Source organism: Daktulosphaira vitifoliae, unplaced genomic scaffold (genome assembly GCF_025091365.1).
Source record: "Daktulosphaira vitifoliae isolate Bord-2020 unplaced genomic scaffold, ASM2509136v1 Scaffold_3, whole genome shotgun sequence".
NCBI lineage: Eukaryota > Metazoa > Arthropoda > Insecta > Hemiptera > Phylloxeridae > Daktulosphaira > Daktulosphaira vitifoliae.
The window spans coordinates 21,754,256-21,770,407 of record NW_026099574.1 but is presented as its reverse complement, the minus strand read 5'-3'; the positions used below and the strand labels follow the sequence as shown (position 1 = coordinate 21,770,407).

The window sequence follows — 16,152 nt, the reverse complement described above, 5'->3', positions numbered from 1 at the left end:
TTATAATGCTATAACTTATTGAAAAGTGTATTGATCAATATAATTTTTTTATGGGAAATACTATTTTTTAATAATCCCTTTTTCATTCGACATACTTTATCTTAATCAGGATATTAATAAGGAACTAGCAGTTTATGAAGCTTTTGGAATAATCCACCAATTTTTTAAAATTAAACACTATCTAAAGATTTGCATCGAAGCGTTTTTTTTTGATAGTGATTTTAATCACTGTCAGATATCATTATACTTGATCCAACTATGCCACGTCACCACTGTGCCGCGACCCCCCTGTGCTGGTTTTTTTTTCTTTTTGATTGCGTAAGAAGGAATGAGAAAATGTTGAAATCTTATTTTGTAAAATAATTGAAGTGTGTGATTTTTTAAGATGTTATAAAACAGTCTTAATCTTCCAGTTAAAAAACTTTGTTACGATTCTGGAATTTGAACAGAGAAACATTTTAGACACATGAAATATGGAATGATATGAAATTAATAATTTTGAAATGTTTAAAGGCAAGTATGTTCATAAACTCAAAATTAAGTATAATTAAGTGAAATGTCTTATGAGAGAATACGTACTGTGTGAAGTATTTTTAAAAATGATAAATTTAAATTTATTTATGTAGCATTATTATTTTTATCATATTAGTGTTATGGTTGTAGTTCGTATTGCTCGGTTTTTCTGAACTATCAGAGTTATTGTGTATGTGGTTTAGTGGTATTTCTGTCATAAGTAAACTTTTCTTGTGTAACCTTTTAAGTGAAGCGTTTTTATTTGTTTAATTAAGTCTGTCAGTATTAATTGACGTCTAAGTAACTTGTATATTATTATTGTAACTATTTAGCGATTTTTCTGACAATTATTAAATTTCATTCACCATATTACAGTGTTTATTTCATTCCACTTAATGGCTACATTTGTGTTATTTAGTTTTATTTTTAATTAAAATTTCCAATGTGAATTCCCTTTTTACAATTTTGGACAAAAATTTTCAATAAGTTATTGTTTTTGGCAGTTATAAAATAATGTACGTCAACATTGAAGATCGAAAGAATAGTTCAGAACACATTTTAGTTTACGGGATTTCGATATTGTCAAATAGTATTTATAAAAAATGAAAATTTATTATACAAAAAAACGTTTTTACATTTACTTCTTATCATGTATAAAATATTTTTGTTATGATTAAATAAACCTCAAATGTAAAATCTTCACTCGAAAAATTCTATTTAAAAGATAATGTTTTTAATCTTCTTATTACAATTATTTTTTAAAGATTAAAAAAAAAATGTTTTTTTTTGATAAAAATATAGTGAAATTATTCAAATAAATTTTAAAATTAATGCTAACAAAATATCTGATGGCAATTAAAATTGTTATAAAAAATTTCAATATGAATGTTTTTTTAAGAAAAATATTATTTTTTTAAGAGAGTGTAAACTTTTTACTAGAGAAGTTCTCTATAATCGCCTGTACAAATTAAATTGGAATATTTTGTCACAAAAATAAGCAAATATTTTTGATAAAATTTCAGTTTGGCGTACAATTTTTTAAAGTTGACTAATTGTTTTTCAATTTCATTTTAAATTATAAAGTATGTTATATAATCTTTAATTTAAGATTTGAGTGCAAACCTTCTCCGTATCTAGACTTTTATCGGATTTTCAAAAATAGTATACTAACAGATGTTTTAGATATTATATAATATTATTTATCATAATTTTAAATCGATATAATTTTTTTTTAAAGTTCCAGTAGATTTGAATTATAGAACATAATTATTTTCTGGAAAGTAATAATTATTTTTAAAAATGTCAACAAAATGATTATTCAATCAAAATTTACAAGAGTTCTCGGTTAAATCTAGTTCAATCTATTTATACAAATAAATTTTTAAGTCATTATTATAATATTAAAATAGTATATAATAAATGTAATAATTTCATGATGATACTAAGTGTATTGAAAACAAGACTGAAAATACCGGTTGGAAACCCAAAATTCTTTGGACACACTTAAACCCAACCTCGACGAAACCTTAATTTTTAATATTTAAAAAACCGAACCGGAATCAAAATCCAATCAGTTGGATGAAAAAATAAACTTTAAGGTTTTTAAGGGTTATTAGATGGGAGAATATTTTAATAATTTTAAATGATAATTTTTAAATTTAAAAGTAGAATTTCATTTTGAGAATTCGGAATCTTTAAATGAAGTCAATATCAGATACATTATGATATTAATTTGAATTATTATTGTGGTTGTGACATATCGTGTTTTGTTAAATATTTCCAGAGAGATATTATACGTACTATTGTCTTGGTTTGAGTCAATGCGTCACGACAGTAAAAATAATCATCTAAGTATTTTAGCTTATCTACCAAATTCGTGATTGTAAAGCAATTTGAAATCTTAATTATAGATAGAATGGTTACACTTCAAGAATTGATTATCTGCCTGCAGAATTTTCTACCAAAAAAACATAAAAACTCACTGCATATTTGTATTCTTGGTGGTCATATAATCATATTATTCGATAGCATATGATGAAATCACGATTATAAATAGAATTCTATCTATATTTGTCATTAACAGCGCTTTTATCATATGTCAATGAATGATTTGGTCATGTGACCACCAAGAGCGATAATATGAAGTGAGTTTTTTTAATTGGAAACCTTTTGACCGTAGATGACGGTAGGATTGTATAGATCGCTGTGTAATTATACTGTCTATAATAGTGTTTTAAACTGTTGCACCAGTTACATAGCACGAAACACGTGTTCTTTGTTAATTTGAATTTTAAAGAGGTACGTATAATATTCATTCGTGTCGTAGCAGGTTGGTGCGGTGAGTGTCGGTCTACTTTTCCTCGTCTAGAGCGCGACCTGCCACAACTGGTTTTGCTGTTGGGGTAGTGTGTGACGGAGGTCAAGAAAGCGTCATTCGCGTACCGGTCTGCCTAGAGTACTCATGTGTAGTGTCACGGATTCGGTCGTTGTTTTGTTCGGCTTGCCTTTGATGGTTTTTATAAGATATATGATAATTCATTGTAGTTATCATATTGGATGACATATAATTGGGAAATAAATTACAGTCCACTCAACGAAATTTTTTTAATTTTACTTCTTTTTTTATTTAATTTTAAAGGAACTTTTAGAGACGCGATTTCACTCGGCGTCCGAGTATCTCGCGTCATACAATATGTGACCAGTGAATTATTTGCGTTTGGTGTATTTAATTTTTTTTAGTGTGAAATATATACAGATTCTATTGTTCTGTTAGGTATACGGCCTTCTAGGAATTGTTTGATGAACGTTTATGTTCCACGATTGTTTGCAATTTATTGTAATAACATAAATAAATATTTTAAATATTAAATTTATACAGCTCGATTTTTAATATTAAAATATTTATTTCTAATTAATATATTACTTTTTAATAACAATAGTTTATTACTAATACATACATTTATAATTTGTTAATTTAATTTCCTTGATATGAATTTAGTTTAAGTAATTCGCCAAAATTATATAAATAATTTAATTACACAATTTAAAAAAAAATGTATTTACAATTGCATATATGTTAAATTAAAAATTATTAATACACTTTAAAATGTCAATACTTAAATTTTAGAAAATAAAATGTTACATATATTATATATAATTTTATTTTATTTATTCATTTTAAGTTTAATCAATATAATAATTAAATATAATTTATTAAATTATGTTACGTATAAATAAATATATCAATCAATAACAAATTTAATAAGATTTTAGTTCTCAATTTGAAAAAATGTCACCCTAGGCCATGATCTATCCCTAAATACGACACTGTTTGGAAAAGTTGTAAACATACAAATACATGAATAATTTGCACAAAAAACTTAAGGCAAATTTTCAAAAGATGGTCTATTACGAGGTGCAAGGATGCTACAATAACCCGCTTGTCGTCTTATTATATAAAGTTCAATACCAACAAAATAATTGTTATATGTATGACGACTTTTAATTATACTTACTGAGTAATCAAAATATAATATTATGTTTCAATTTATATAACATATTAATTGAAAAATGGAAATTAATTTATAATGGTAAATATAATTTTTTTAACATTTTATATTTTATTTTTAGACAATGTAATATTTAAAACATAAAAATTACATTTTTCTGCACGTGTTCAAACAATAAAGGTAAAAATCCCTTATAAATAAATGAATTATTATATATACAATGTACATATAAATGAAATTTATACAACTTCAACTCATGTTGTCATCAATAACTATATAAGTCTATAAATTTTATTATTTATTAATTGGGTCATTTATGTATAAATTTAATGTTTTACGATAAAAAAATAAATGTGAAAATAACAACTAATTTTTTTAAATATGATAACATAAAATACTTACATAAATATACCTAAAAATGTGTAATATTTAACTAAAAATTTTTGTTTGTAAATTTTAAACATTTTTTTAAACTAATTTATGTTTTGATAACAACATAATAAATTGTAATAATATTTATTATAATAAATATATTTTATTAATAAAAATATATATTAATTTTTTTTTATGTCCCTAAGTCAATTAAGGGATCTCATTAAAACTGGAGGGCCTTAGCTCCCCATTTCCGATTATAGCTATTTCTACGTATAATTGATTTGTTTAATAAATTTAATTAATTAAAACGATTTTAATTTAAAATTATATTTTAGGTAAATATGTTTATCTAATAGGCAAGTATAAGGGTCAAACCTCTCTATTGATATAAATGATCGACCGTTCGACCCACCGTTCGCTATCGGTGGTTCTTATCATCCGTTGTGAACGAACGTTTTTTATTGTTCTTTATTGTCGTCCGTTCGATGTTTCATATGTTCCGAACGTGTTCATGAACAACGTTCGCCATAAACCTATATAAAATTCTGAACGTATACGTACGTGAACGGACGATTTCAAAATAGACCCCCAGTTGGCTCTCCTTTAGCCCTAAGAACTTCATTCATACATTTTTCCATGGTGCCTATTAATTTTTATGTAACAGTTGAGTCAATACTATTCCATACTTCAAGAATTGCTGTTTTCAATTGTTATTTGTTTCGAGTTTGATAATTTTTTAGACTTCTACCTATTTAATCCCATAAATGTTTTATAGCATTCATGTCTGGTGATTGCGGAGGTATGTTAAGTTACTTTAATACTCGGAATAATGAACATTCTTTAACTTTTTTGGCGATATGCTTTTATTGCCAATATTTAGTTTTTCAACACTTGCATGTATATTATTTCTCAAAATGTTTAAATAAACATTATACCATCGATAAATACCAAATTACCAACACTTGCAGTGCTCATACAGCCCCAAACTAATACATTACTACTCCCTTGGATTTACCGTCGGGTACACATTTTTGTAATCCATTTGCTTGTTAGGTTTTCTCCCCACCATAACTCGCCCATCTGAACCAAAAATATTAAATTTGCTTTCATCACTAAATAATACAGATTTCCAAAAATAATTTACCTTGTTTATGTGTGCCTTTGCAAAATCTAAACGTTTTTTTTTATTTAATTCACTAATAAAAGGTTTTTTTCCTAGCTACACAACGTTTATATCCTGCGTTTTAACTAAACGCGTTAAATAATGCGTTATCATTACGAATCGTCTGAGGTACAACTTTTACATTATAGTCATTATCAATCATACCAGCAAGTTTTGGTGCACTGGTTTTTGGTTCCGTCACAATTTTTCTTAAAATGGCCTTCCTGTGAGGTGATTTCAATTTTTGGAGACGACCACTGCGTTTTCGATCTTCGAAAGAATCAGTTTTATTGTATCGGTTTATTATAAATTGTACAGTGAGAATGTCATTTTTTTATTGTTTGTGCAATATTTCCAAGAGAATTACCATCTTCTCTTAGTTTAATTACTAATTTGCGAATTGCAATTGGTATTTCCATTGTTCAATGTATGTAAACTGAATAAAATGCGCTAAGCGTTTGTCTACCGTCCCCTTAATGGCTACAGTAACAATGATGACATGCACTCAGATATGTGGTACTTCATACATATAAGGTTATATGGGATTTCCCCATTATTCTCCTATTTTTATCTGTAATTCATAGATATCTATAAATGTATGAAGACTTTTTTGCTGTCATTTTCCTAAAATTTAACTTTTGAGTCGCTATTTTGTTGTTGAAAAAATTTGACATCGGTGTATGGAGACTTTTTTGACCCACTATATGGCTCGCAGTCCTTAGTCAGTCATTCATATTTATTTAATTTATGACGAAGAAACGAAAAGTTTTAAATAATTCTATGGTTTATCTTATAACAATATTTTTTTTATTTAAGAAAACCACGGTCAAATATAAAAATTAATTTAATGACATTCTCCAAAAATTATATACATACACAAAAAATTATTTACATGAAGTTTTATTGGAACTGATTCCATTAATTTATAATTGAACTAAGTTTGTTGATGAATCAATATCTTGAAATGAAACAGGTGTTGCTTCCTGGTCTTCTTTGATTCCTGCTTTTAAACCTAATAGCGTAATTGTTGTTATTAATAAGCGGTGGAATATTTCAACCATTCATTTAAATTTTAGATAAGATGCAATTCTCAGTTTAGTAAATCTCATAGATTCAGAATTTTTTTTATAAATTGCAGAAGTAAATTGTTTGCCAAAATCATTGGAAATAAAAAGAGGGACTCCAAAACGTGAAATACACTGGGAATATGATTGCAATTATTGATTCTGCAGTGATATCGGTTATAAGTACAACTTAAAGCCATCTTGTAAACTTATCAATTATTGAAACACAATATGTGTAACCTTGATCTGTGATTGCTTTCCTTTAATCTGTGACATGCTGAGAGAACCTACAATATCAACATGTATATGATAAAAATCTTTTACTTACTAAATCAAATTTTTCATGAGGTTTAATTACATGTCAGTGAAATTTTGCACATAGTTATATTTAAATATAGTGAATTATTTGGAGTTTTTATTTTTTATGAATTAATTTAATCATATTGAAAAATCTGTACCGTGTTTGATCGACTATTTTGGCTACGTACACTACTAGGAGAACATGACCGAGAACTGTCCTAACTCTTCTACTTTACGAGATAATGATGTAATTTGGTTACTAAATGAAGCGATAATGTTATCTTTATCAACCTATTCGTTCTTAATGCTTAAAATTTGACCAAAAACGTTTTTTATTTTCGCTACTTTATAAATCGTTTCTAGTAGTTAAAATAGTTTATCAGGAAGCCTCTGCAATCCTAGATTTTATAGTATTTTTTCAGAAAGTTTTCCAGCAGCTAAATGTTTTATCTCTGCTAATAGATGTGAAGGTTTTTGATCTCCATGTTCAATTTTCTTCTGCGATTTATGTAATTTGAGATCTTTAGACTCCGAAAATTATTCAATAATACGTTCTTTAAGGGCATTTTACAAATTTGAGTCAGGGGGTTTAGCACAATATCACAAACCTAAAATAAAACTGCACTTCTAATAGCGCAATCAAGTGATGAAATTTTGTTGTGTCAGATGAGATGTAGTTAGTAATAAATTGTGATTCCACTTGATTAAACCACAACATAAGAATACTTTTCCAAAAAGGAGCTCCGACTTTTTATTTTATAATTTTTATTTTTTGTTCTGGAATATTTTCCACGCCAACATTATTTCCTTCCATAGCATTCATTTTCTTTAATTTAAATACTTTAAATTCCTCTTTTAATTGTTGAACAAGGTCAACACTATGGTTTATCTTACAATTATATATTTTTAATTTAAGAAAACTATATTCAGGAATAAAAAATAATTTTATGAGATTCTAAAAAAATGATATACATGCACAATAAAAGATAAAAAACCCAGCACAGGGGGGTCGCGGCACAGTGGTGACGTGGCATAGTTGGATCAAGTATAATAATATCTGACAATGATTAAAATCACTATCAAAAAAAAAAACGCTTCGATGCAAATCTTTAGATAGTGTTTAATTTTAAAAAATTGGTGGATTATTCCAAAAGCTTCATAAACTGCTAGTTCCTTATTAATATCCTGATTAAGATAAAGTATGTCGAATGAAAAAGGGATTATTAAAAAATAGTATTTCCCATAAAAAAATTATATTGATCAATACACTAATGGGTAATATCTTCGACTAGATACGATTTGTGATCTTTTGACGTATCATTGAAAGAAATCGGTTCGGTGAGAGCTGAGAAAAAGTGGTAACAGACACAAAAAAAAAAAAAAAACACATCATAGTAAAACCAATACCTTCTCAGCTTCGCATCGAAGCTAAAATGTCAAAAATAAAATCGAGAATTTTCACACAAAAATAGCATTCGGTAGCCATTTTCACCATAAAGACAAAATAAAGTCCGAATTTTTTATTTTTTCATAATAAAAAATATTATATAATCTTTAATTTAAGGTATATATAAAAGTGTCAGACCTTCCGGAACACTTTCAAATGTTAATTTTTTGTGAAAAGTTGTCATTTTATATCCCCCTGTGTACAGGAAAGGGTCAGATTTACAAAAAAAACATACCAAATGATAGGTAAAGACATTAAGTATCTATAAAAAAATAAATTATATTGATTTATTCATTTTTAAGAAAGTTATAGCAGTATTAAGTAAAAAAAATTTCGAAAAAAGGGATTTTAAAATTTATAATTTTTTTAAATTACTGGTAAAACCAATACCTTTCTCAGCTTCGCATCGAAGCTAAAAAATAAACATTTTTTCATATTTTATTAACCTAGAAAAACATAATATATAATAGGTTACATGGTAACTATATTGTAAGTTCCTGTTACAATTGTTTACTGTTAAAGTATTTTATTTTCTACCTCAAATATTTCCATATTAAAAAGTTAACTATTTCTAAGTTTTTTCGTTAACAAGAACTTTTTATTATATATTATTTAATGTGGGTAAAAAATATAGATAAATTTGTTAAATATGTTAAATATGTATTTATAACCAATGGCAGATTTTCAATTTTTTTCGGGGTTATTGAAATAGTTAGGGAGACTAAGCTTCTCCTCCTCGTAAGATATTGAACCCTGTTATTGAATATTAAATAATGAAATTCACTTCAACTGTAGCCAATTACTTGGAAGTATGTCATTCTTATTTAAATTTTAAGTTCAATGTAATTAAATTTTTTTTTTATCAATCTCACCTGATGCCAGCTTGATGGTTGATCAAGTGAAGTGACTATTAAGAGAGGAAATGCAGTTAAAACCGCTATAATCCATACTAACAATATTATGAATTTGGCGTGGTATCTGCTAGCCCTTGGTTTTAATGGCCATAAGATAGCTATGTATCTATCAACACTTATAGCTACTAATGTATAGGCACTAACCTGAAAACAAATTAATCAAGTTATAACTCATATTTTGTTTTTATAATTCAAGTATGTAATACCAGTTATAAACAGTGTTGTTAAAAAACATATTAAAAAAAAAACTTGTTTAAAACATAAGTATACAGTTTAAATCGTTTTTGGTTAAGAGTTTTGATATAAGCTTATGAGTTATGTATCCATAACTAATAATTTTAAACATTTATACTTTTAGTTATTTAAATTAAGATAGCTAGCGTATCTGAATATGTTACACACTGAATTTTTTAACAATATTTTTAATCAAAATGCGTAGTAAAAACCCTCGAAAATATATATAATAAAAAATTAGAAAAAGAGTTTTTTGTTATTTAATTAAAAAATTTTTAATAAAAATTTTACTTAAAATGTATGTTGACATTCAGTTTTATTATCTTGTATACATTATTTGTTTAAACCTTTTATCTAAAACTAAAGGTTTTTAAAAATTTAAAGAAAATATCAGATAGTCCAATCCAACATGATTATAGGTTTTGTAAAACCTATTAAATTACCAATTTGTAATTTCATTATATTTATTTTATAGAAGTTAGATGTCACACGCATAGATTTTTCTGGATAACGTAGACTTGCTGTTTAAGCGATAAACTTTAAGCAATATTTTATATTCAAAACAGGATAAATTGTTGACGCAAGTACAAATTTCATATATTAAACTTTTACTAACTTAAATTGTGAATTGTTTTATCGTTTAATGATTTTCATTTATGGATAAGGCACGTACGCTGTCAAAATATATGTAGTATAGAGTAAGTTTTGTGCTATTACAAATTTAATTTTACTGTTTGAATAAAAGCCGATGGTGATTATTTTTCAGGGTGACCTATTGTTAATCAATTTGGAGTAGTCAGCCTAAAGGAATTAACTCTAAAAAGAAGCGACTTACGGAAAGCCATTAATGTTATTTAGCTAAAAAAATGCGTGTCACTGATAAAAAACTGTTAGTATTCTACGCGGATAGTGTTATTATCGACGTTGGGATGTTTTAGTAATTGGGAAATTACTTGGTTAATGCAAATAATTTAACAATTATAATAATATTGTTTTTGTACTTCGAAGAAAAGATTCAATGTAAATAACTCTGAGGTAGATTTTTATAACTTAATAAAGATTAAAAGTCTCTCATTATTGCTACGATTCTGTCTTATGACATTATTTATTAGATGTTGCAAAATTTAATTTTTGAAATTTGTTATTTTTGAATATTAAAAATAACTACGCTATTGAATATATCAAATAACAATACCATTGATCTATATTAATCAACTTTTAATTAATATGCTAATTTCTTTTATTCTAATATTTATAATTACTTATAACTTAACGAGTTAAAAATAATGTTAACTTATCCAAGCTTAGAAAAAATTTTTTTAGATAAATCCATTGCAGTATGGTGGTTTCTCTTGAGTTTGAATTGTACGTAATATAGTTACGTTTTTTTTTTTTGGGATGTAGAAGAAAAATTGTATCTTTATAATGTTATCACTTTCACACCTTTTGACACAGGACCTACACAAAATCTATCGTCGGTACTGTTAATTATGAAATAAAGTTTCCATTGTTTCTGCTTTACAAATCTTAGTTAAAAAAAGTTTAAAGTAACGAAATGAGTGATCATATTCAAATCAGAATATTGTTTATTCAAGATACATATTATAACTACAATAAGTTACTAAAAGAGTGGTCATTAGGATATGGCTTACTCTAGATAATCTACATAACCATAATTTTTCAGACCAGCTGGTTGGGTTCACGTAGTTCTGAATTTTTTCTGTACGATTATTTCATAATACATTATTATAATGATACTTAAAGTAATTAAATATAATGGATTAAAAATAATAATTTAATAAAAGTTGAATATAGATTTATACATTTATTTATAGCATTAATTGTAACTATAATATCAATAAAGTTCCTTAAAAATATAAATTTTCAATTGTATATATGAGCCTTAAGATTGTTATTAAATAATTAAACTCCTATTTCATATATTATCATTTAATTATTTTTTCTATAAAAATTATTATTTAAAAATTTATTCGTAAATAGTTTTAATATCAAAAAACGTCAGTTGTGTGGTATATAAATAGTCATAAGAACCGTAAAATAATAACAATTACACATTTATAAATAAATCAAGCATTTTCTTTAAAATGTTTATCTTACTCGGATATTTAGAATCGTTTTCTACAAATTTTAAACAAAGTATGCTAAATGCATTGATAGATTTGTATAAAAATATAATATAAAGAATATATTATATGTGTAAAAATAATAGAATATTCTTTACATGAATTTTGTGAAAAGAATGTATCTTATTAAAAAAAACTTTTCACGTAAAATTGCACTAATCAAATATCCTATTCTACTGTTGTAAATTTAGTGAATAGGAATAAACTAGGTACAAAGTATAACATCAATAGACTTTCCTCTAAATTTAATTTTAAATTTAAAGTGTAGCTTGTGGTGCATTTACACTAAAATAGCGATGAAAAATGTTTTGAATCGACGGCCCTGGGAATTAATATACATTTATATTTCATAAAATGTCATTAATGTAGAATTTAAATTATATATCTTTGAAAATAGCGAAATTTTTTTTTAAATATGTTATTTTTATTAAAATCATTAATAAATTTTAATTAGGTAGAAAATCTCTTTATTAATTTGAAGCGGTGTACATATTTAAGTTAATATGATATCTTTTTAAATAAAATCATACCAGTACTGCAATTGCTTGTGCAAAACTGACTGTATGACACAGATCATTGCCAAATGGCCAATGTTGAAGAATAAGCGTAGCGACAAAGGAGAATGGTACACAAAAAATGGTCATGAGGAGATCACCGACTGCCATATTCATTATAAATAGATTGGTAACGGAGCGCATTTGTGATGAGAACATAACCACGTAACACACTAGGCCATTTCCAACTAGTGCTATAAAAAATACAATCGAGTACATTAAATAAACGATAGTTTTAAAAGCTATTGATTCTAATGGGCCGTCTACTGTGTCTTGACATGATATTCCGATAATTTTTTCTGAAATATTTGACAATTCCACGACACTTACGTTAATTTTTTCCATAACTTTAAGGAGAACTCAAATTGTGTAAGCTACCTGTAAAATAAAAATAAAAAATATTAAGTAATGTAATAAGTAAAAAAAAAAATACCAATATTAAGATCTATATAACGGTATTCCAATAAATCAACGGTCCTATTAAGAAATAAATGAACATCTAATACCGAAATTAATATGGCACGATTAAGCAAAAAACAGATTTTAACATCCAAGGTAACAGTAAAAAATAAAAAAACTTGCATAATAAAAAAATTTTTACACCCTCAAATTTTGTATGTCCTTTTTTTAACATTACTCATTATGTATCTTTTTGGTTAAGTATATTTTGCAAAAAAGATTTTTACTGAGTTCCTTTGAACGTCTCATTTAAATAGGACTCTGTAGTTCAAATAGTACATATGAAACAAATTGAATCTGTGGAATTGGTACACTAAAAAAAAAAGTTCCAAATTGTTATATATATGTGTTGAAACTTTTTAACACATACAATATATGGGAAAATTTGAATAAATAGTGATAAAAATGTTATATTTGTACATATATTCAGTATTTTATGTTAAAATTACACTTGTGTGTACAATTAACGTGTATATTAAAAATATTATACTGATGAATGGGAATTTTTAGATTATGTCCTACAGTGAAGGTAGTTTATTTTTACTCGTCTCCATATAAAAATCTGATGTGTTAGTCCTGTTAATTGTGTAAATTTTACACTCATGCAGGCTAATGTACAACAGAACGACAAAGATGGGAAAGCCCACATTGACATATAGTTGACTAGAATATCAATAAATCGGTCGAACAAGCATCACCATCATTACTTTTAAAAATTATTACATATTGTTAGCAGACAAGGCGATTTCAATGGTACAATTTAATTGACAAAATTATTTGAAGTAATAAAAAAAAAGCTAAACATAGTTCTAAACGTTTGCAAGTTCCAAATTGTCATGAGACCGATATAATTAATTTTTATTGATCATTGGTAATACGCAACGATCATCTAATGTAAATACATGTGTCGTAATATAAAATTTGATGAGGTTTGATTCATTACGCTACTATAGCATTTTATTGCTCATCGTTATCTAATACCAAAACAGACGAAAAATAAAAAAAACTATTGTTAAAATAAAGTGATGCACAAAGGCTGATAATTAAATAAACCAGATAGTTTAAAAAATGAGTAACTTATAAAACTGATTTTGTTTTTTATTTTTAGAAACTACTGTCGTTTTAATTAATTTTAAAATACAATCGACTTTATATATTAGATTTAAAGAAATTGTATTAAAAATAATTAAAAAAACGGTAGCACAGTGGGATCGCGGCACAGTATGGACGTGGCATAGTTGGGACAAGTATAGATTTAATCTGACAGTGATTAAAATCACTATCATAAGAAACGCTTTAATGCAAATCTGTAGACAGTGTTTAATTTTAAGAAATTGGTAGATTATTTCAAAAGCAACAATAACTCTTAATTCCATAATTTTACCCCGATTAGTTATTTGATTTACAATTACAATATATGAATAAATAATAATTATGGTAATTAAATTTAGTATGAAATTGATATTCAATAATTTAATATTGCAATTTTTACGGATATATTATAAAAATAAAAAGGAGTTGTAAAAAAAGTATTTACATATAAAAAAAAAAATAATTAAGAACAAAAAAAAATTGTTTTAAATTAATACTGATTTTGATTATTAATAAGTTAAAATAAGGAAAATGATATATTCAACCTATTTTTTTAATTGTTTAAAGTTGATTTTTGTGAATGTTTATAATAAAAAAAAATTTATTTATTTTACCATAACTTTTAGCTCAATTGGCAAGTTTGAAATTGACATCATTAAATAGAAACTTTTATGAGAATTAAAAAAACTGTACCGTAAAGATTAATATGCAGTTAGGAAGTTTTATAATTACTATTTATAGTAAATTTATCAGAGTAGCTAAATATTTTTTTGTATTTTTATCGTAATAGATAACTGAAATAGAAATAATAGTAATCATTACCTAGTAACTTTTGGTGTTTAAAAAGATTCTACAATTGAAATATTCAGAACTTAATTAATTTTAATGATTTATTTTAACTAAATGAACCAATCAAAACAAAGATTGACTCAATTGAGCGTATTATAAAATTTGATTATAATTGTAAAAATCCATTGTTAATTCAGGAGAAATTAACTATCACTTTTTTTAGAAATGATTTATATAGCAACATTTTATCAAAAAATTTGGAATATTATAATCTAGTAGTAGCACACACAAATAGAGTAAAAAAATTATTAAATTACAAAGTAAAATGATTTAATTTTGTAGTTGAAACCTATCATATCAAACTTCATTCGTTAATAAATATTTTGAAAACATTAGAAATTAATGATTTTAATTGTCTTTATGGAGACGATGTAATAACTAACTGTTTAATTGATAAATTAGATATATTTTTTCAATTTTTGAGGGTAATATCATCAACTAGATACGAATTGTAGTCATTGGACGTATCGTTGAAAAAAATAGGTCAAGTTAGAGCAGAGAAAATAAATGATATTCACAAAAAAACATCTTCTCGGCTTTGCATCGAAGCTAAAACTTAAAATATAGTAAAATAATTTTAATACGAATAAGAAATTTCTTCTTGCAAGGGGCGACTAAAGTGATGGGATCATTGATCTTTATTGAAGTTATTGAATCTAAATGAGTTAAAAATTTCAGAGTACTTGTGTCTTGCACTTCGTCTGCACCTCGTACTCTGTTATCTTTCCTCACCTGGTACGCCTAGTATTTGTGTCTTGCACTTCGTCTGCACCTTATACTCGGCTACCCCGTTCTCTCTCTGAAGTACTTGTGTCTTGCACTTCGTCTGCACCTCGTACTTCATTATCCTCTCCTAATAACTAAAGTACTTGTGTCTTGCACTTCGTCTGCACCTCGTACTTCATTGTCCTCTCCTATACCCCAAGTATTTGTGTCTTGCACTTCGTCTGCACCTCATACCTAGGTGTTACTCTTATTCTCCCTTCCTATAACAACAGCCTTTCGACACCCACAGCTAACCCGGAGTGTCAGCCGAGCACGGTGACTGCTGTACGACAACACGCACGTGAATACCTAGACAGCAGGCACCACCTCCTCATATTCATCTTCGTACACATAGTTTCACATTTACCTAATATCATTTTACTTTTTACTGTGTTACGACAATACGATTTGTGATCTTTTGACATATTATTCATTAAAATCGGTTCAGTGAGAGCTGAGATTGAGTGTATACAGACACAAAAAAAAAAACACACCATAGTAAAATTAATACCTTCTCAGCTTCGCATCGAAGCTAAAAATCTTAATAAAGTTTTTACTATTGTAAAATTTTAATACATATTTTTTAATAAATTATATACTTTTCCTTTGGATGTGTATTTTTAATTGAAATTGATTTTAGATTTGAAAACTTTATAATATGTATAAATTATTACTATAAACATTTTTTATTGTTTTAATAATTTATTAAACTGCTTTTAGATTACCTTATTGTATTTTCATTTTCTGGTTGAAACTTTAACTATCATAAGT

At 26.2% G+C, this 16,152-nt stretch overlaps 1 protein-coding gene and 1 long non-coding RNA gene across 4 annotated transcripts in view; one reads left to right on the top strand and one right to left on the bottom strand.

The window, feature by feature from the left end:
• LOC126901457 (RYamide receptor-like) overlaps window positions 1–16,152 on the bottom strand; it is a 46,262-nt gene that overhangs the window by 5,292 nt on the left and 24,818 nt on the right. The window contains exons 2-4 of one of the 3 annotated variants that reach the window (XM_050677902.1): window positions 12,547–12,594; window positions 12,193–12,410; window positions 9,243–9,428 (exon numbers count right to left, since the gene is read on the bottom strand). In XM_050677902.1, coding sequence (XP_050533859.1) covers window positions 9,243–9,428; window positions 12,193–12,375 — 369 coding nt within the window. In that variant the 5' untranslated portion in view covers window positions 12,376–12,410; window positions 12,547–12,594. Of the gene's footprint in view, window positions 1–9,242; window positions 9,429–12,192; window positions 12,595–16,152 lie in introns of all 3 variants that reach the window. The other 2 variants (XM_050677901.1, XM_050677903.1) reach the window with 2 other exon arrangements.
• LOC126901469 (uncharacterized) lies at window positions 2,447–10,781 on the top strand. Its single transcript, XR_007703049.1, has 3 exons — window positions 2,447–2,811; window positions 9,994–10,216; window positions 10,285–10,781. It is a non-coding gene; the product is annotated as an uncharacterized LOC126901469 (long non-coding RNA).